Source organism: Dysidea avara, chromosome 7, assembly GCF_963678975.1.
Source record: "Dysidea avara chromosome 7, odDysAvar1.4, whole genome shotgun sequence".
Taxonomy (NCBI): domain Eukaryota; kingdom Metazoa; phylum Porifera; class Demospongiae; order Dictyoceratida; family Dysideidae; genus Dysidea; species Dysidea avara.
Genome location: NC_089278.1, coordinates 24,706,341 through 24,729,690, shown reverse-complemented (window position 1 = coordinate 24,729,690; position 23,350 = coordinate 24,706,341). Strand labels below are relative to the sequence as shown.

The following is a 23,350-nucleotide window of genomic DNA, read 5'->3' as shown; positions in this document are numbered from 1 at the left end:
ATAAGGAAGTAGAATATTCCTAATAAGGTCAAATATAAAATTAGGTGCATTAAAAATTTGCAACTCAAGCAAATGTAAGCGTGCATGTTAGCCGCGTGTATAAAACGTGCAAGGTACATCATTGTAGCAGTAGCTAGTAGCTCTCCAGCCCTTGCAGGATTTAAGCTATAGCTACGATCTACTCTGTATTATAGCTATAGGGGACCAAGCTACAATCAATGGCTGATCAAGATGCTGCAAATGATCATGAGTAAGTTGATCATCTGTAACTGCTTAATTCTAGTTGCATACGTTAGCATGATAGCAGCATGATGACTATAACCTGTCACAAGAGAGATCTAGTCTAGTCCATGTATTGTACGTTAATGCATGCAACATAGTGCAGCTTGACTAACCAGCCATATATCTCTCTCCCAGTTTTAATTTTATCTGTTAAACAAGTTAACAATTAATGCATGTGTGCATGCGTGGCGGTGCTGCATAATGCAAATGTCTAATAATTATAAGGTATAGCTAGGTCATTTTTAGTTGGTTTAAAGCTGCATAAAATTTATCAAGTAGCTATAGCTACATAATAATTTTAAAATTTCAGTGTTATATAGCTGTATATTATATGTTTTTCATTGTATGTATATAGATCCAGTCAGCTCTTTGTGTTTGACTATATAGTATCAGCAGCCACTGGTTTTCTTTTGTGTGAATACGGCTGTCTTTTGTGGAACAATACTATTTATTGTTTGTTTTGTAGTATGTTTTGTTTTGTTTGTTTAATTGTACTAGCTTGTTTTGTACCTTACATCCTTTGGCCTTGTACTGTGCCTGCATTTTTTGCTTTGTATGGGAAGTACTCTTGTACAGGCTATGTATGCCTTCTGGTGCCACCCCATCTTTTGACAAATAGATAAATAGTATACGTAGCTTGTTGCATTCTATAGATGTAATAATTGTACATATGCATTGTAGATGGGCAAAGGATGATGATGGGAAAGTGCGTTACTCAAAATACTTGCAGGTAAGCACTGACTATAGACAGTATGTACGTTATGTATGTAACAGTATACATAATTATAATTTAATATTATGTAGGTGTCTTTTTTATGCATGCTATAAGCAGGTTATATGAGTAGCATTATATACAAGAATCAAGTGAATAAGCATAGTCAACAAAACAAATGTTCAAAATAATATTGCATCAATCAGTTTTTTATAGTATAGCTATGTATACTGTAACATAAGATGGGAAGCCCATTAACCTATAGGTATACATACAAGTAACTATATACAAGCATGCTCTCCTACATGTGTATCTGTTTGTGAAATGTGCTACAAGTATGTTGGCACAAAATTTGTGTATTTTTATCTTAATATGTACATATATGTAGCTTGACAAAATATTAGGAGCTCAGAAGGTTACAAGTAATGTCCATGATGAACACCTTTTTGTTGTGATCCATCAAGGTAATTTTGTTATAGTAAGATGCTTGAATCTGGCATCTTTGAAGTATAAATAACTTTAGAGAAGGTGTTGTTCTACCATATTTTAAAGACGCTAAAGGATAGTAAATGGTGGGCATGATTTGTTGACTTGTGTACCCACACATCTGTTAGTGTCCAAACTGCCTCCAAGATTCTTAGCCATTCCAGATATCAAAGTGATTTCTCCATACCATTTTCTAATTATATAGTAAGTACTCAGGGGTGGCGATCCAGGAGCTGGCAAGGGGAGGGGCACAAACAGGCTAAGTTGTAGGTGGTTGGAGAAAGCAGATTCTCTTGCTAGTTGCTGTACTTTTTTAAGCAGCAGTGATCACTCCTTAGTAGGTTGATTTTTATCATTGTAGCCTTTGCAGATGGTTGTGAAGTCTTGAAAGTTGCTAAAAGGCTATGAAAGTCTAGCAATACAATAATTATTTTTAGAGGTGCTTAGTACATACGAAGGTGCCGGGTGACAGTTTGATAGCTGTTTTAACTTTGGTTTCAAATGATGGTAATATGCAGTTTTCATGAGTTTTATGATGATTTTGGTCTGATACAGTATTTCTCATGGGGCATTTGCCCCAAATTCCCATCCTGGATCTGCCATTGGTACTTAAGGTTGTGCATGTATATAGTGCATCACATTTGTTAGAAGTATTAGCTGGTCTAACTTTAATTTGTATAGAATGCATGCATGTGTACAGTTTGTCAGTGTAAGGTATGTGCTATAGACTTGTGACATTAACCACTGACTGTGGGTGTAAAATGCTATAAGCATTGGCTTTAACTACTTTAGTGTATGAGTTGTGGTTTGCACAAATCCGCCATGAAATTTCTTCGATGTGTGATGAGTTTGGAAAGGTGTGTGCAGAATTTTATATGATAACTGTTAGACATTAACACATTTAGGGAGAGAAAACAAACTTCCTAGTTATTTCAGCAAGACTAGGAAGAGTCAATAAAATACTGAAGGTATCAAGCATGATGTAATATCAATCAATACATGGTTACTATTTATCATCACAGCTGTTAGTTGAGCAAATCCCAATACTGGAAACAATGAGTCCTCAAGATTTCTTGGAATTTAGGTAAGGCGATAAATTATTGTATCAATAAGGCACTGAAAGCAAAACATCTATGAAATGTTAGAATGATGTAATAGATTGTTTATTTTTTATTAAGTATATACCACTCTACTAGGAATTTACACAATGGCACACTGGGTGAAATCCTGTATAGTAGTGTATTTAGAATCTCAATACTGAATCTCTGTTGACTACAGTGACAATTGAGGCATATATCTGAGAAGTTTCTATTGCATCTAATACCAATCAAAAAGTTGTTCAACTTCTATAGGGTGCTAAATTGTTTTTCAAGGTAGATGGCGGGCATGATCTGTTCACTGATGTCAGCCACACATTCCATAGGACCATCCTCAAATGTCTTATACGTAATTGGCTGCTTCCAAGGTTGTATATATATATACACTTTCAGACATCAAAGGGTTTGCCTGCATACCATTTTATTAAAGTGCTGTTGACATTGTTTTGCATTTAATTCCAGATATACAGGCACTGCATATGCCTATGTACATATATACATGCTTAGCTCATCTACTGTATAGGGATAACCTATTTCCAGCTTCTGGATTTCAAAGTTATCAATTCAGAATTATTGAATACAGGATTGGCTTCAACGAAGTAAGTGTTCATGTATACATAACATACAGTTATGTATGTGTGCATACCATACTAACTTGGTAGAAAACAAGAACCGAATTTGAAAATGATAAAGAAGGATACAAGTATGCAAATCTACTATATATGTACCACAAATGTGCATAAATAATATGTTTTGTACAGGAAGGTCATGAGTGATAAAGAGCGAGAGGAAATGGAAGTTGAGCAAAAGAAAGTTTCCCTATTTACTTGTATAGAAAAGTGGCTGGAAAGTTGGCCAGAATTAGATGAAAAGAATTTTAACTTCCCTGCTAAGTTTGAGCAAGCTATTTTAGCCAGTATAAAACCAGATGAGGATAAGCAAAAAGTTGAAAAGGTAGCTATGACCACATGTGTTTGCTACTGTACTACATTCATCCATATTAATTTTCTCATAGTACTACTCATTGATGGCCATGTGTACACATCATACATGCATTCCATTGGTCAGCTGCATTGTTGAGCATGCTCACTATAAGCATTTTTAATGCTAACATTATCACTAATGTATGTACACCATAGCATTTTCCAGCTGATTACTGAGCTCTGCTGTTATGTTGACAGAGCTCACCCGTCCTGATAACAAATTGCTGACACATTGCATTTTTAATAACTATACTTTAAATAAAGCTTTGAAGTTTTTTTGGTGCCTATAGAGTTACAGGTTGCACCTCAACTGTACTTTTAAAGCTTTGCAGTTTTATAAGCTTTTAATTTGATCTTTCATGCCCACACAAAGTTCTATATTATGTGACAAACATGCATGCATAATACTGTGATCATCACCTGTGCATCATTACAGATCTGCTTATCTGGAGTTATCACATGTACAGTTTAATGGTTCATTAATCCTATGAGCACTGTACATGAATACATGCATACGTAGGACTGGGCAGTGTTGACTATTCTATTAGAGTATCCCATTTGTTCCAAGTGTATAGTCTTATTGCCTATTAGTATCATGTGATATGATTGATGCTGTACTAGAACAATATAACATATAACCAAGAGTTAATTATTAACTCTTGATATAACTATAACTGATATTCTAGATAAAGAAAAGCAGTCGTTGAGTTATTCATTAGTACCAAATATCACAGTAATAATATATATCATACAGTACAATAGTACTGTATAGTAGGGACATTGAAGGTGTGGTGGCAATCCATGATATAATATAACCAAAAAACCTGGCACGATTTTTCCTCACAATGACATGACAGTATTGGTTGGGTAAAACCAAGCCCAAAAGTGTCTTCAGATCGACCCGAAACGTTTCCATCAAGTTGCTACAAAATTATTAAAAAATTTATTCAACGGAATTTTCTACTGCCTGTCTGCCTGACGCCTTCAGTAAAGCGTAGCGGAAAACTGGCTACAGCTACAGGCCTAATTCTTTTGCAGAAATGTTTCTAGTTTGCTTAAGAAAAAACCTTTGGTATATTGATAAACATACAACGCTTGCGCTATTGTCTTACCTTTTATCCTTCTTTACCATGGCCGTCAGTCAAGGTTCTACAGCTGAGTGTTAATAGACTACAGTACGGCTTCCATCTACCAGTGTATATTGCATCAAACTATTCGAATATACGTGGTCACCGGTTGCATCAAACTATTTGAACACATGCTTACGTGACTATATTGATCAGAGAGAGCAACTCACGGCAAACTATATAGCAATGTGTTCAATAAATATAGTTTATTTAGTAACAATTTTAAACCGAGTCGGGTCATCCAGGTTCCGCTTTACAGATTGTTCGGGTCTGATCCTATGTGCTAAATTAAATGTGGACGTGTTACTACACGTCATAGCGTAGCCCTGCTTCTTTCATGAGCCATACCCACTTATGTAAATTACTGTCTGTATACATGTGCTGAATTAAATGTGGACATGTTACTACACGTCATAGCGTAGCCCTGCTTCTTTCGTGAGCCACGCCCACTTATGTAATTACTGTCTGTAGACATATGGTAGCCACACCCATTCATCAGTCCATAGGTATGCACGAATCCACGTCCAATATTGTCTGCAGGCTTATGTAGAGCCACGCCCACTGATCAGTTGTTATTGTATGAGTCATAATCTAGTATAAGGCCACTCCAAAAAAATTTTCTGTTTCCGGTCCTGGACTCAGGCATATATGCATGCGGGCGGGCGGTCCATTTCCATTATAAGATTGGCAGCTTTTCAAGCCATTATTTGCCTGGAACAACCATTAAAAGCTGCATAAAAGCATGTTTAAGCTTGTACCTTCCTTCTTAAGTTGCAAAAATAACACAAACGTGGAGTTTGTGCTGACTTGATAGCACTGCTGACTCGTGAGCTCACATTGTTTCAAGTAAGCCTGTCAGTATGCAAGAATAACCGGAAAATAATGGAAGAATACGGAATAATGGAGTTCTTAGAGCTGGACAGCAACCAGATGCGGGCGGTGGACGGGAAACAGAGAATTTATTTGGAATGGCCTAATAGTGCTGTGATTAACTCGTTTAAAATATTGTGACTGGTTTTGTGAAAAGCAGGCTATTTAGTGGTCATAAACTTGCAAAAAAACTTCACAAACAAGTACCAGAAAAAATTACCAATTTTAAATTAGAGTAGGGACAGTGTATAGTGCTGCAAATAAAAAGTACTGAAACAAGCTGGATTGGAGTAGTGCATAATGTCCAAATACTGTAAAACAATAAGAAGTGAATATCCCTACTGTGCATTGAGTGTAGCACAGTAGGGATATTCACTTCTTATTGTTTTACAGTATTTGGACATTATGTACTACTCCGATCCAGCTTGTTTCAGTACTTTTTATTGCAGCACTATACACTGTCCCTACTCTAATTTAAAATTCCTATTTTTTCTTATACTTGTATATATATATAGCATGATAATGTGCTTCACTAAAATTTGTATAATACAAGTGTCATTTTATCATATAGCAAGTTACTTCCCTGCCCTATACATATACACACTGTTTATACCTTATTTCTATTCACTTGATGCAGAAGAAGAGTTGGTACTACTCACTGATCAAACAAGAAGAACATGACAAAATGGTGCAAGCAGGTAAATAATATTATTACTACCATGACACTAGTGTTTTTGTTGCAGGAAGCAGAAGGTTTAGTCAAAAGGCATTTTTTGGAGCTCTCATGACATATCTTTACCGGTATGTAAAAAAATTGTTTAAGTATATACATGTGTACTTGGACATTAATTTTGTGAGTGGGTGTACAATAAACTGGGCATGTTTATCCAAACTACGCCTAATCACATAATGGTCATATCTGAATGGAACGACTGCATGCAATTTGTAACTTGTGATATAAATATAGCCAATGAATGGTGGAAATTCCACTAAAATATTTCATGATGACCATGTGATGCAATGAGAACCAGTGAGTCATCAAAGGTATGAAATGTATCAAAATTATTTTGTGCGCATAGCTACATGCCTGGGGTATTTATTTGCTTGCCCAGTCACTTTTAGGAATAAGCTACATACATGAAACTGCATATACAAGTCTACCTACAGTATATTGTTTGATTTACAGAAAAAGACTGAGAAGTTAGTTTGCCCGCCCACCCGCCCGCCCGATGCCTTCAGACAAGCATAACTTGATAACAGCTAAGGCTAAGGGCTTGATTTTTTTTCACTGTTTGATGTCACTTTGTCCCTAGATGTGCCTTTTGGCATACCATAGTATGTAAAATGCATGCATCATGGACTAACCTTTGTCTTCCTTTGTGTCCCATTTCTTTTTGCTGACAGTCCCCAAGGTGTCGATTCACAGTAGCGCGATGCATGGTTTCCTGTTTGTAAATGGGAATCGTCCATATTTTCCGTGGTGACTGAATTGATTACAGAGAGGCATCTTCGTTTGTGATGCTGTGTAACGGGATGAAAACAGGTGAAAGTGAAGCATAATAGCCACTTCACTTTCAAGTCAGTAATTGATAGTTGGGGCATGCAGATCATTCGTATTTTTTGTGGTGGCTGGATTGATTGCAGAGGAACTTCTGCTGTTCTTCATTTGTAACAGGCTGAACATAGCTGAAAGCGAAGCGTAATGGCCACTTCACTTTCAAGTCAATAATTGATAGCTGAAGCATACATTCAGACAAAAACATAAACTCTGGTGCAATTGTTTCTTTTGATGCAGTATGCGCGAGTTCACCATACATAAAAAAAGTAAACAAACAAATATAAGGAAAAATTAGGAATTTTAAGTTTGATTAGGGATGCAGAAAAAAGTAAGGAAGCAAGAGAGGTCACCTACACCTGCAGATATACTAGTGAACATAATCCCCATTCAGTCATTTCAGTAAACTTGTATATATAGGATGCTTTTCAAAATGTCATGACTATCATTATCATTAATGCAGTGCATACCATTTTCAGTGATCATCCAAGATTTCATGTACCATATCAGATATTGAACCACTTGATTGAAATGGACACACTGCTAATGAAGTGGAGATGTAAGTTTACCTGTACTCGACTTAATATTGTCTTCTTATTTTATGTAGTAGAAGAAAGTATGTGTTAGTTAAATAAGGATACTATTTTTGATTGCTATTATGGTGTCAGCTAAGTCAGAATATTTTTATTTAATATTATTATTTGATGGACAAATAGTAATACGAGAAGCGCCTCTGTAACCAATCCAAGAAAATTAAAGTAATAAAGCCATGATGTAGAACTGCCATTCAACACCTACACAATAGACTAGTGGAGAAAGATATGGGACACAAAGAAGGAAAAAGGTAAGTCCATGATGCATGCATTGTAGTTGCTGTGCAATGTGATTGGTGAAAAGGCATGGTTCAGGGTGAAGTGATGTAGACAGTGAAGAAATCAAGGCCATAGCCTTAACCCATAATTCTCTAACCAATACTGCCAAGCTGTTATGAAGGATAAACTAAGTTGGTTTTTGATGCAGCACAACATAATTATATCAACACCAGCTGTTATCAGTACAATTTTTAATCAATACCTTCTTGCCATTTATCATTTCTATTAAATTCAAGCATGGACAGTGTTTTCACACAGTAGTTTGCATAGGCGGATCTGAGGGGGGGCCAAGGGGTGCTGTGCCCCCCCCCCTGGCCCTTTTCTTGCCCCCCTTGGACCTACAGTACTATATTGAAATCAGAAACTAGAATCATGCATTCACACTCATTCACACTGTATGCAGAGGTATAGAAAGCCAATGGGCAAATAGAAGACAACAGTAACAAATGTACTTTACAGTTGTAGCTAAACTGTAGCTACACTGTAAAGAAAGTAAGGCAAATAAATTGGAATTTTTGTGCAAAGATCGAGATACTCTAATAGAGCAGACCCTTGGACCTACATTACACCACTGTATTAGTGGTGTATATTGTATATTGATCTTTCTTCATGGTTTTCAGCCCCACTCCAAGGAGAACAATTTGGTGAGATATCAGTCTGCCCCTCCCCCAACCTTTCTGCCACCTATGCAGCTGTACAATATAAACTAATGCTTAGCCACTGGTGCTTTTAAGAACTTCTGTTGTCACCTACACCTGCTTCAAAAGCTACAGATTTGTTTACTATCAGAAAGTAATGATGGATAAATGACTATATTGGAAATACATGTAGCTAACTCACTAATGGTAAAGCATGAGTACAAGGGTTTCTGCAATAGAACTCAAAAGTAATTTTACACATAAATCGTCACTTTCAAGTTCCTACCTTTAGTTGCCTCATGTTTTATTACAACATTGCATTAAATCTGTACCATATCTTTGACTTTGTGATCATGTGAATACATTGCCCAGCTGAGTACACTGAATTTAATTTAAAATTATATGCAAGTGTTAATATATGTGACTGCATTATTTTGTTTTAGCAATACATTTTAACACCTATAGATGCTCACATGTGCTTGGTTCAATATCAGATTGGGAACAGGCCAGGTACAGGTGGCACATCAGGTGTTGGCTACCTGCAGCAAACCATACGGTAACACCATACATATTTTATCATATTAAACTTTACAACTATGTTTTTGTCATAGCAATAACCCAAAGTTCTTTCCAGACTTGATGAATATGACAACATTCTTTATTACCAAAGAGCACATTCCAAAGCTTAACTAAACTCAATCACCAACTGGATAATTTTCATATCAAAACGATTGTCTATAGTTATACTATACCTATTTTGCTACTACTTGAAGTGTTGAATTTGATAAATAAGGACCATATGTTATATAGACATTTCTACACCTATATGCATTGTGAATTATTATATACACTATACACTATATAAATAAAGCAAGGTTATTGTTACTATACATGGGAATCGATAGGGCAATTGGAAACAGTGGAACCGGAAATGGAAAGTGGGAATGGAAAACGGAAATGGTCAAATCATCATATAAACATACCCTAGAGTGAAACCTTTGTTTAGTGGCCACCTCTTAAAGACCACCTTCTTATAAAGACTATCTCCATACAAAGGCCACATTGTAATTAGTTCTCAAAAATAGGTGACCTTATAAGACCATTTCATGGTCCGCTGAAAGACCACCCTCTTTACAAAGACCACCTCATAATAATAGCTAAGATTCTAAGTATGTATTCCATGACTTTATCAAAACAGCTAGGCTCTTACGGTAAAACTTCACTTAGTGTCACTTTAAAGACCACTTCTATATAAAGACTATATTGTAATTAGGTTCTAAAGATAGGTAAGGCCACTTTGTGGTCACCTTTTATAAAGGCCACCTCTTTACATGGCAATATTTGATAAGCTTCAAACATGTATTTCGTGACTCATAGAAAGAGGTCAATGTCATCTCCCATATTTTGGTCCACACTTCACTCAAGTCATCTGCCATTATTGCTTAGTTTGTACCAGAATGTGCCAAGTCTATGCAAGTGAAATGTGGCTAGTACACTACAACCTATATATTGTATCAACAAAAAATGAGGTCTCATAAAGAGATGATGACCTTAAGAGTGTAGTATTTTTTAGCTGACCTAGCTGTTTTGATAAGTCATGGAACCGATGATTGGAACCTAGGTATTACTACAATGTGGAGAGGTGATCTTTATAAAAGGTGACCATGAAGTGGTCTTGTAAGGTCAGTGTGCCTTAGCCATCTTTGAGATTTAATTACAAAGTGGTCTTTAAGAGGTGGCCACTAAATAAGGGTTTTTACTCTAGAGTACATTTATATGATGATTTGACCATTTCCACTTTCCGTTTCCGGTTTCCACTGCCACTGTTTCCAATTGCCCGAATCGATAGGATCAGTTCAACACTACTGACTATAATGTACCCTATTACTGTGGAACATAAATTATTATAGATGAGGCCAATTAGTTCAATTTTTAATTTAAAGAGTTGTTACAGTAGTTCTTCACTGCATAATTATGTAACAATACTGTCACTATTAATATTCATTGAAATTAACATCAGTACTGCATGTCACTGTTAAGTACTAAACAAACAGTAATCATTATAGTGATTTCTTGGCCACTACCTTTACTTTCACAATTGTCACCCTGAAGACTGCACCCTTTTCACAGCATTAATTGTTGTTTTGGCATGGATTGATAGCTGAGCCTCATTTCACTCCTTTTCTTGGTACTGTAGTGGAGATGGAGTATCTATTATCTAATTATCCAAGGCGATACATGTGGTCTTTTGGGATCAACCATGGTGTCTTCAAAGCTGGAGCATACGCATGATTCATATTACAGTAAGTATGATCATGTTTCTAACATTATCAGTCTCTATCTTGGCTTCCAGTTAGTGACCTCATTCTACTACTGTAGCTAGCTACTGTAGCTAGCTACTTGGTGTAATGCACCTATCAATGTATTGCCCCACTACCCCCCCCCCCCCCCCCCCCCCTCGGGCATATATGGGGCCATAGTGGGGATTTGACACAGCCGAATGTCAAATTCCCCATAGTAGGGCAAGCCTATTGTGTCAAATCCCCACCGTTGGCCCCAGTTGCAACGCGGGGTTTACTCGGGATTTGACATAGCGAAGGAAGTTACAACAAAAAATATTTGGGTGCTTACTGAACGATCGTCAAATGCCCCATAGTGGGGCAGTAGTTTCGTGTCAATTCCCCCTGTAAAGCCCCACTTACGCCCGAGGGGGGGGGGGTGGTGGGGCAATACATTGATAGGTGCATAACGTGATGTTGGGTGAAAATGTTAAAACAGGTTGTAGCGCAATCAATTTTTGCCAAAAGGGGAGTTCCATGAAATCCTAGGAATCCCCAGGATTAGTCACTAAAACAACACACCGAAACGCCTGTCACATGATCACCGCGGATGTCATAATGAACCCTTGAGGCGCGCCCAGTGTCCGGCCGTGTGTATAAAATCAGTCGAATTGCGATATCGATCCTCTTTTTGACTTGCAGCAGAAATGTCGGTAGAACTCGACTTCAACGAAGAGCGCTACTTGAAGCTTCTTACCAAATTGATTGGTGAAACGAAGTATCTGCAAGACAATCCACCTAAGTTTGTACCGGAGGAAGACAGGTATAGCTAGCGTAGTTCTGATAGGAGTTTCGGAGTGATGATAGCTAACGACGTGTACATGTCAGGGCCATCAAGCATTTGCTGGATCTCCTTCGTCCGTACACGAAAGAGAACGGAGGGCTGCTGAAAGTGGACCATGTGACATACGTTGAGGGAAGGGGTAACTTGATGATTGAATATGACAATGTGAGTGCATGATGTGAATCGTGTAAGATGTTATTCGAGTACGTATTACTGCACGTTGATATCCCCAAGAAAAAAGTATTTTGCCATATAGCTGTTAGCTAATCATGACACAGAAAATTCTTCCTCCAAGATTCCGCTTGCAATCTGTGGAAATGTCTCTTTTCTTTCAAGGTATGTTGCTCTTGCACAGGAATCTTGCTTACAAGAATATGCTGCAAAGATCCTTTTCATATAATCAAAATACAACTTACCAAACCCTGACAAAATAATAAGCTATCCTGCATGTCTTGCACAATCTGTGCATATTCAAGATCTTTGCAAATTCTTTCTCTTCTTTGAACCTTGCAAGTGTTGCAAGTCCTTGCAGACTTGCAAGAAACTTGTACAGAAATTTGCTTTGTTGCAAGAACCTTTGAAGCTTCACAGGAATCTATAGCTATGCACATTTTTCTTAGTAGGGTAACAGATTTGTATGATCATTAATAATATTGCTCTTGCTCTATTTTTTGAAAACTATTATATATGTAGGGACATGAGAAGGGCACAATGGCATTCATTGGTAGTCATCTTGATGTAGTACCAGCTAATCCTGAGACTTGGAAACGTGACCCATTTAAACTGACAATTGAAGGGGACAAGTTGTATGGACGAGGAACTACTGACTGTCTAGGACATGTTGCAATAGTTACTGAGCTTTTCATCCAGTTAGCTGAGAAGAAACCAAAATTGAAGCGTAAGATAGTGGCTGTCTTTATTGCAGCGTAAGTATTACTTATGATGACATGACAACATACATAAATGTTCCTTAAGCATCCCCATGTGTCCCTTATATATAATGGACAATACTATCATTTTCTAAAGCTATTGTTATCAATGATCACCTTTATGGTAATATGTATCTTATCATTTGTGAGTACAGTAATTTATATTAACAGTTTCAATTGCTCTAATAGACATATTTTCATGAAGTTGGCATATCTATGAACTTGCCACTAGCACTGTAGCTGTATGTATCCTACGTGCAAAGTTATGTATTCTGTGAATGCTATCTCACTATGGCCTATGAGAAGGCTTAAAGCCTATGAATACAGGTTATACTTGTGTTGGCTAATATACATGTAATCTACAGAATAATATGGGTATTCTGGTATTGACCTATTGACCTGGCAGTTTCCAGGAATTATTTTTTGCATTCCATCACACCATAATTGGTTTTCAGCATGGCAGTTCCCTGTTGACCTTTGCAAGTAAACAATGTTGCATCATCCATAACCACTGTGAATAATATAAACCTGGTCTTTAATTTGTATCTTGCAGATTGAGTAGGTTCCAAGCATATAGCATTACCTTGGCAGTTTAGGCTATACCTTCTGTTCCTATACAATATAACCAACCCTATATACAAATTTTGAAGTTTGGGATCACTTGCTTATCTGTTATGATTAGTTTGCACATTCTATTATAATGGTATTCTAGTCAGATGCCATGCATCAACCTTACCATAATTATATGCTTGGAGTGAAACTTATTAAAACACTGTAAGGGTAAACAGATTATATGAGGCAACACTATACATTTTGCAAACTGAAGCAGGCATTTAGTTGCTCACAGCACATGTTTGAAGTCATTATGTTGTTTTTCATGTAGTGAGGAAAGCATGATAATACCAGATGTTGGGATTGACAAGTTAATGAAGGATGGAAAGTTGGACCACTTAAAGGATGGACCAGTTTATTGGGTGGATTCTGCTGATGTTCAACCTTGTCTGGCAACTGCCTCTGCTACCATGTGGAAATTGAAGTGCCATGGAAGATTGTTTCATTCTGGATTGCCTCATAAGGTGAGTGTGTACATGTATGTGTGTGTGTGTGTGTGTGTGTGTGTGTGTGTGTGTGTGTGTGTGTGTGTGTGTGTGTGCGTGCGTGCATGCGTGTGTGTGCATGCGTGCATGCATGTGTGTGTTGTGTATGCAGGGGTATAGCTGTATCAGGAGCTCATGAACATGAACCTACCAAGAGGTCTCAAAATTCACGCATATACTATACATAAGTGCTATATACTGTAGACAATGTAATAATGTTTATGTTTAATGGACCTGGTATAGTGAAATTAAGGCAAAACATAATTGTGGATAACATCAAGTTAGGTTGTACTTTGATCATGCTAGACTCTTGCTCAGATATCATGGGTTGCTCAGTGCTTATATAGTTCCTTAATGAGTAGCCAATCATCACCAGTGGGATGTGTAATACCTTACTGATTATGATGAGTGTTCACTAATTTTGAATAAGCACAGAAAGCATAACAGCAAACTATGCATTTGGCATATATAGGCTGTTACTTCTGCCTAGTCATTGTTATAATAATGACCTTCCAACATGTTGTATGTGTAAGTCATTTGCCTGGGAGTCAACTGAGCTGGCTAATCTCTTTGTATGAATGTTTGTAGTAACAAATGTATGTATAGCATGAATAATAGCTTTGTTTTGTGGTTTATTCCCTAGTTATAATCCACTGTGGTAGAGGATGAATGTGTGTAATGTATAGATCGTATATGTATATGAAACAGCTATTACTGATATTTAGGGTGTGAACAGTGTGGAGCTAGCCATGGATGCAGTGACTTACATACAGAAGAGATTCTATCAGGATTACCCGCCACATCCTTCTGAGAAGGATTACTTGTTTGCTACACCTTCTACCATGAAACCGACTCAGATTAAGGTAAGCATTTTTAAAGATGCCTATAGTGCTTTCAAAACTGCCTCTTTGAGCACATTCATGGTATACTTTAATGAGTAATATCTCACCAATCTTGGTAGTTACACAAGCAGACTTTTCACTGAAGAATAGACAACTTATAGCCACACAGAGCATACTGATTGTCATGCCATAACAGCTAAGCTGTGAAGAAAAAGGTTACAGCTTTCAAAACAGCTATAGCGTTATATGAAATTAAATGTGGTGGCCAAGGAATGGCTGCAGTAATGTTAGTGTCAATTTGATATTGAAATGCCAACTTTGATAATAATGGTGTAGGCCACCACCTTTGATGACTTAACAACTCTTTTACACCCCCTCGTCATTTTGAAGATCACACCTTTTATTGCAGTTTGGCTGTTTAGAGATGAATAGGTATTTTCACAAGGTTAGCTGGGACATCTGGATTCAGTAGAATGGAACGAAATGATGAATTAGATAATTTCACCTAGTGGTCACCTATTTATAAGACCACCTCCTAACAAAAGCCACTATTATAAAATCATTTTTCTAAGTTGCTGCTATGTTGCTGTCTAGAATGTATCCCCATAGGATGGGGTAGGTAAAAACAGTGGACCTGGGTACCAAGGGTCTGGAACCTGGGGACCCACGAGGATCCAACTTTTCTTGGAATTTTGTACATTCTATACTTGTATTATAGGTACCTCTGCAAGTATCCTTGCATGGCCAATCCACTTTTTCCTTGTCACGGTGTCTCACATGATGTTTAAACCAATTAGAAACTCTGAAAAGTGTCTGAAGCTGACTACATTTATAGGCCACTCACCCGCTGCACAATGAGCATACCAGTATATTATGTCGCCTAACTACTAAAGTTTAGAAACATTGTTCACGCAAATATTCAGGGGAAATAGCAACTACTAGCTAAACAAGTTTTAGTCCAGCAGCTCGGCAACCAGATTTAATACATCATGGTGCATTTTCTAAGCAGGCGACATAATAGACTAGTATGCTCATTGTGCAGCAGGCAAGTGGCTAATAAATGCAGTCAGCTTCAGACAGTTTTTCAGAGGTGCTTATCATTTCTAATTGGCTTAAACATCATGTGAGACACCATGACAGGGAAAAGTGGATGGCCATGCAAAACTACTTGCAGAGGTACCTAGTATTGGAATATTGTTAAGTGTATAAAATTCCAAGAAGAGATGGATACCTGGGTCCTTGGTCCCCAGGTATACTGTTTTTACCTACCTCATAAGATGGTCTTTTTGTTGTAATGGTGCACCACTTGTTTGACCAATTATTAGACTTTTGAATATAGGTAATAACATGCATTTCTTGGCCACACCAGATATCAGTTCCTTTAGTTACCAGTTACTTTTACTTTCATGGACATACCTTTTGTACATTCAAGCTATGGGATATTGCTTATTCTGACTTTTCTAGACATGTGGTGCACAATTAGATGAATAAGACTATCGTATGGGGATCAAAAAGATAGCAATTTATACATTAAACTTAAAAATAATAAAAGGTGGTCTTTATAAAGAGGTGACCACTAGGAGAAATTGTCTAATTCACCATTCCATTTTATTCCACTATTCCAGTCCACCATTTCACTGAATCCAAAAACCTGTAAGGGTGATGGGTTGGACATGAACTAGCCAAGGGTTAGTTAACATGCACAGGGGCAGTAATGGCAAGTTCCAGGTTGAATGCATACCTCTGGGAGCTATGAATATCCTGAAATTGCACATCTCTGGAAGCTATAGATTCACTACAAACAAATTACACATTTGCATAACATTACAAGGCAACCCAGTGGAGTACACAGAGATGGGTAGCCACCACATGCAACTAAGTTATAGTTAGAGATCAACCACAAGGATCTTTTTTATTTTAAAAAGCCAAGGGATTTTAAGATTTGAGTGGGCGGTCTCTAACTGACCTAGAAAATGGTGGGGTGTATCTACACTAGTAGATAGATGGATTGAGTATTACACCATTATGTCATACCTTGCACAAAATGTACACCCACAATCACTTTCCACATTGTTATCTATAAAACAAAGCTCATTGAGCTGCAATGCTACTTAGCAAATCAGTGCTTGATCATTAGTAAGGTGTCCTATGTGGTAACTTCCTCAACTGGAGATATACAGATGTCTATCTGCTATATAGGAACGTCTTTAATAATTTTAGAGAGAGGTCTCTTAGTGGATTTTAAAGACCTTGTTATTTTATTATCTCCCTCGTGATAGGCACAAAATGTAAGCCCATCTTTACTCTACGTATGCTGTTTAGAGAGCTGTTTTATTTAAAAATGCATAAATGTATATATATCTTGCTAGCTAGTTATATACTACGCTGCTGTTCCTACAATTTGTTTCACTAGTCTAATGTTAATGCTTCAATGCTAGAAACAAGAATTGACTTATTACACCTCCTTATCACCCTTTTTCGATAACATTACCACTTTGTACACAACTCTTTATACTCCAGCCTGATTCTGAGTTTGGTTTCATACAGAATTCATCAACTGGACTTGCCTGGTGGCAGATACATTTCATCTATCAATTTTAGCTACTCAACCACCAACAAAATAGCATTAATTTTCTATTAACTTGAGGCAATGTTAGAGGAGCATGCTATCATTCTACAGAATTAATGAGATGTAAGCAACCGTGCAGAGCCATTAGAATCATGTGATGAACTTGATATGCAGCTTGAATGCTGATGGGTGTGATGGCATTTACATGTCTATAGAAGTGCAGCTTAAAAGAACCGGCTATGTATAAATTTGTTAGCCAGGTGGTGAAATCACTTTATGCTGATGTGTATTATAAATTTTGTTTATGTGCCCAGTTGCAAAATCAGGTCACAAATAGTGTATAATCTATGATGTTTTACACAAATAAGTGCAGTCTTCAACTAGTTATATTGTTGTGAAATGCTAGCTCTACTCTCCATTGTAACCTAAGCAATTTCATCACTGTAGACAGCTGAAGGTAGTGTAAACCAGATCCCACCCTGGGCTGAGGTACAGGGTGATATCAGACTGACTCCATTTTATAACATCATTGAGTGCAGAAAGAAGGTGGAGGGATATGTTGCTGACTTGAATAAAGGTGAGTTAGCTATTTCACATCCAATACATGGTGGCTTGCATTAGTGGAATGTCATGCACACTATAGTGATGCCATGATATGAAAATTTTAATGTCACGATAATCATGATATCATACTTATATCACGATAGTCACGATATATTAAATGAATTGAATATGTTAATCATACAGTATGATAGTTACTGTATAGTAGGGATCACAAAGGAGCAGGCATGGCCCACGAATTAACATCACCCAAAAACCAACCTCAATTTTCCCAGACGACAACAAGGCAGTATTGGTTAGGTAAAACTAAGCCCAAACAAGCTTTCAGATCAACCCGAAACGCTTTCGACAAGTGGCTACAGAATTTAAAAAAAAATTTATTCAACAGAATTTTCTACTGACTGAGTAACTGACTGACTGATGCTTTCAGACAAGCGTAACTCGATAACTGCTAAAGCTACGGGCTTGATTGTTTCACTGTTCGATGCCACTTCAGCCCGAGAGGTGCCTTTTGGCATACCACAATACATACAATGCATTCTTCATGGACTTACCAGTGTCCTCCTTTGTGTCGGACTCCCATTCATCTTTGCTGACAATAAAAGGTGTTTATTTGGCAGTAGCACGTGATGGCTTCCCTTCAAAACGGAAATCGTCCGTATTTTTCATAGTGACTTATTTTGATTGCAGAGGTGTTTTTCGAACAGTTCTTGATTCGTACTGCTGTGTAACGGGTTGAGCAAAGCTGACAGTGAAGAACATTTGATACTTCACCTTCAGACAATAATTAATATAATTGAGGCGCGTGTCACCATTTCTTTTGGTATGCATGGATTGCAGAGGTACTTTTCAAACAGTTCTTGATTCGAAATGCTGTGTAAAGGGTTGAACATAGCTGACAACAAAGTGTAATGGATAGTTCACTTTTCAGACGATAATTGATATAGCTGGTGCGCACGGCGCCATTTCAAATGCGGTATGCATGGGTTCACCAGTCATAATAAATTATTTACAAAAAAGTTAACAAACAAGTACACGAAAAAATTTGGAATTTTCAACTAGAGTAGGGACCATAGCACATCGATAAAAAGTACTGAAACAAGCTGGAGTAGTGCATGATATTAAATCACAGTAAAACAATAAGAAGTGTTACATCCCTACTGTGCTAATTCCAAATTTTTTTTTGTGTACTTGTGTTTTCATAGGACAAGTTTTATTCAGTAAATTTATAACAATGATTTGACAAAGGTGACACTTGTTTTTTATGCATCATTACATGTTGCATCCTCTTGAAAGCATATTGTTGCAGAGTTCCATTAATGATGCTCATATTACAGATATTAATGTGCTGGTGTCTGGTGATCGTGGTCCATGCAGCAAGTATGACATCAGTATTCCAGAGGGTGACTTTAAGGGAAAACTGGAAGTAGTTTGGGAAGCAGAACCATTTAAGGTTTGAAAGAGTAGTTAATAATCATATTTTATAACTTTGTATGAAAATACCAGTGACACCAATGAAGTTATACATAAGTGTGTGCATCCTTAATTAACCCATTGATGGCTGGTGACAAATGGCGACATTGTCGAATTACATCATATTAACCATATAGTACACAGCTACTTAGTGACCTCATATCTAAATACTCTAAGGAACTAGATTATGTTATTTATGTTTAAACAATAATGACTACAGTGAAGTACTCACATAGCAAATGCTAAAATTAATTTTGGTATAACCAGATGATGGGATCTTGAAAGGTGCCTTACATTCTTTAGACTAGTGTGCTACATGTGATCCATTTCATGGTTGGTTTCTCCCAGTAAAAGATGTACTTTTGTGTCCACCTTGCCACATCTGATTCTGTGATTAAACAGCCAACTGTTGCCTCCAGCTGTCTCCATTGGTGGATAACAATACCATAATTATATCAAAGAATAGGACAGAATGGTTTGACTCATCTATACAGCTGTATTCTAACAAGAAAATAGTTATACACAATTACATAATAAAGGTGCACTGCTTTGGGAAAAATCATGTCAGGGCTGCAAGTGTGTCACTATGGCTGAGCCTGTTGGCCCACTGACCTGAATATATAGTAGTGCGGATGGGACCTGGATCTACTTAATACAGAGGTGTGTGCCATGATATGTGAGCGCAATGCAAGCAGGCAATTCTGATAAGTGGGCATTGCTCCACATATCCACAGACACCAAAACACATTCCTGAATGGTGGGTATGGCTCATATGTCAGTTTCTCAAGTACATACAACTGCATTTCTATCAGTACAATCAAGTTGTTAATTTATGATTGCATGTGATCTCATCCAGGTCAGACCTGGATATTCGATAAAGAGGATGAGATCCTCTTGACCTAGACAAAAGTTACCCAAATGACCTGGATAATCCAGATAACCTAACCCACTTACAATGCTGGATCTGGTTATTCCACAAAATGGGAATGTATCAGCACTAGCAAATCTTGCTATGAAACACACAAAACAGTTTGTAACAATGCAAAATTTTATTCCATGATGATTTATGATGCCATTCCCCCATAATTATTGTTGTAATAGCTAAGATCATGTTTATCTGTATGTGCCTATGTGTACAGCATTTGTATACCGTATTTTCTCATATAAAGACCGCATTCGAATAAACACTTGTCTTGAATATAAGCTGGGGAATTTCCAGCATATTTGGAAAATAAATGCCTGGTCACAAATATAGACCTGGGCTATTAGCAGAGTATATGTTATTTCCTTGCTGTTGCTATTTCTTTGAAGTTTTTAACATTAAATTTAGAGCCCTCTGAGGGGTGAAGGTGCTACATGTAATCACAAGTGTATAGTACGTGCGAATCTGTGTGCATGCAGATATGCATCACACACTGTTTCCAATAATTTTATTCATTGACTACACTTGTTTGTATAGTCAACACACTGCATAATTCTCCATGCTTCCCAGTACAATAGTAATGTTCAAATTCAATTAAGTACCAGGTGTCACTCAGACCTATCCTAAATAAATACCCAGTCTCAAAGAAAGGCCTTGTTCATTTACAGGCCAAGTCAAAAATGCTTGGAAGGAAATAAAAGCTTTTATATGAGGAAATACGGTATTATATTTTGTCACTTTTAGGGGATTGCTTGTCAACTGGACAGTATTGGACACCTGGCATTGAGGGAGGCCACTCAGTCAGTGATTGGAGAGTGTAAACCTTACTCTATTACTGGTAGTCTACCACTGGTAGGGGAAATGCAAGAAGCTGGATTTGATATACAGGTTTGTCGGGTTGTGTGACAATGTACCATAAGAATTACAAACACTCCCATAATATTTGAAACTAAACTTAGAAATGCAGTAATTGGAAGCCACTCAATTTTGTTAAGAATTCTATGGTTAGTTTGTCATGCTAAAATGAACTTATTTCAATGTGTCTAATTATCAACATCTCACAATAACAACAGATTACATTGTTGGTCTCTTAGAGCATTGTACTGCAATGTTCATTATATTTGTAAAATAAACTGTTTGACGGTTGCATTGTTCAAACCACACTCAAAAGGACACCCTGAAATTTAGAATTAGGACACACTTCCATGGTCCCATTTGTATTTAGTGTACACTTGTACAATCTTGACACTTTGAATTCTTACAACATGGGTTAGAACTCCAGTGTATTGCTCCTAAGAGGTTGTCATTCAAACGTGCGTATTGATTATTGTAGGTATGTGGCTATGGAGAGAGTTCAGTCTACCATGGTGACAATGAGTACTGCTCACTATCTAACATGAAGAATGCTCTGAAGATATTCACTCACATCTTGAACAAGTTCAACCAATAGGAACTGTTGCTTGGAACATTTTGTGGATAATTAAAGAAAATTTTGGCTGCATTAATACTGTATTTTGATATTTGATCACACAGACACTATAACCTATCAATAGTTGCGTGCTACAATAATCTTTACTTTTGCAGTTACTTGTTCCAAATTTATCATGATTGAATGAGCATCTGCTCTGTTATGGTATTCTTTAACAGCTCAGCGTTGGATCTAAAAATTTTAAATGGGGTTTCTGTATGTAGCTATATGAGTAAAGAATGAATGAATAAAGTAAAGAATAAATGAATATGGAGACACACTCAGAAAATTTGAGATTTTAGAAGCTCTGAGAATGGATGTTAGAAAGATTTTAGTCTACATTCACAGCATATCCAATGCTGTAGGCTGTGAAATAAAACTAACTGTATGGAGACAAAAGTGAAGCTTTGATTGCACTGTCTGAGTAGTTAGCTGCTCTTATAGAGTATCTTGATAGTTTTTAATAAATGGGTGGTGAAGTAGCTGAGTGTTTACTAGCTACAATAAAGGGTTAATAGGAAAGTGCAATTGTACATGCATTCATATAATGCTTAAATGTAGTGGTATATACTGTAGGGTTGTTGTCTATAATTCATCAATTACGAACATAGCTACTGAACTAAATTTTAAAAATAGGGTTTCAACTGAAATCACGGAAACCCACCTAGATCTGCCACTGCAGCTTATCCGACCATAGCATATATATGCATAAAGTTTTCCTTTTGTTAAATCTTTAGCAGTCTGAAATGCCAACTGAAAATTCTGTCGCAAATTCTGTGTTTGATATTAACACTGCACAGTTACGTAAGTAATTAAACAGCTAATATTTCAAGCAAACAAAATATTCATAGAACATCCCTCTTGAGCTGTACACACAAATAAACACATGTGTTAATATATGCAAATTGCTAGTATAAGTCAAACAGCTATGAAGTTTGCAGGCACAAAGCACAATGTTAGTAGTTGTCAGCCAGCAACTAAGTAACTTGTTGAGAAACGTCGATCACATAATATTATGTCCTTACTTAAACTGCAAAATTTCCTGTAGCAACAATACACACACAATGTAAAAGCAATAACATGCTATAGAAAAATAATACTATGCATTTTAAAATAGCTAACTAAACCATACTTTCTAACAGACCAAAAATTGATGGAAGCTTGACTGATAAGAACTTATATCTCACTATATTCTAATGTAGAAAGCTATATTGTATTGACTCAAGGATGCTAAACTGCAGGCTGCTGTAATTTGCTTCATTTTCATGGTTAAAATGTAAAACTATAGCTATTCATATGATTTACAGTCGAGTTTACAGTGAGTGAAAGTCTTACTGTGTGTGACTGCTCTATTAGAGTATCTCAATTTTTGCAGTGTACACTAGTAGAAAAATGTTTCTCTGCGTTCTTTGATGTTTGATGCATGAACCACACAGTTAGACAAGCTGTACGTTAGCATGGAGTATGCTATTCAGACATGGACTTGTTGATTGATACAAATCAAGTAGAAATAACTGATAATAATATAAGTTGGAAAATCAGGTCCTTGATCGCCCATCCTTGATAGAATGTTCTGGTGAAGATGTTTGTTTTGCAGGAGTAGGCCATTCAGATGTATCGGACACCACGTGTACGATTACCGAGATAGCTATGCTATTTAATATTTTTTAGAAGTACCGGCATTGCCTAATAAGGTTAAAAATATAATTAGGTACACAAAAAATTTGGCATTTTTGGTGATGTA

The 23,350-nt window shown here is 36.9% G+C and overlaps 2 protein-coding genes across 2 annotated transcripts; both read left to right on the top strand.

Moving 5' to 3' along the window:
• The first annotated feature begins 94 nt into the window (after nucleotides 1-94).
• LOC136260628 (tryptophan 2,3-dioxygenase-like) lies at nucleotides 95-9,468 on the top strand. The gene is made up of 14 exons (XM_066054436.1): nucleotides 95-250; nucleotides 964-1,012; nucleotides 1,383-1,458; nucleotides 2,273-2,337; nucleotides 2,386-2,448; nucleotides 2,503-2,564; nucleotides 3,101-3,176; nucleotides 3,240-3,280; nucleotides 3,339-3,531; nucleotides 6,195-6,255; nucleotides 6,301-6,358; nucleotides 7,592-7,671; nucleotides 9,088-9,178; nucleotides 9,234-9,468. Exons 1-14 carry the CDS (start codon nucleotides 219-221, stop codon nucleotides 9,313-9,315), a joined length of 1,029 nt encoding a protein of 342 aa, XP_065910508.1. The 5' UTR covers nucleotides 95-218; the 3' UTR covers nucleotides 9,316-9,468.
• Nucleotides 9,469-11,573: 2,105 nt separating this feature from the next.
• On the top strand, nucleotides 11,574-21,684 carry LOC136262041 (uncharacterized). The gene is made up of 9 exons (XM_066056172.1): nucleotides 11,574-11,724; nucleotides 11,790-11,910; nucleotides 12,439-12,671; nucleotides 13,558-13,750; nucleotides 14,497-14,634; nucleotides 17,630-17,759; nucleotides 19,081-19,196; nucleotides 20,883-21,026; nucleotides 21,472-21,684. The coding sequence occupies exons 1-9, from the start codon at nucleotides 11,609-11,611 to the stop codon at nucleotides 21,586-21,588; spliced, it is 1,308 nt and encodes a 435-aa protein (XP_065912244.1). The 5' UTR covers nucleotides 11,574-11,608; the 3' UTR covers nucleotides 21,589-21,684.
• The last annotated feature ends 1,666 nt before the right edge of the window (nucleotides 21,685-23,350 follow it).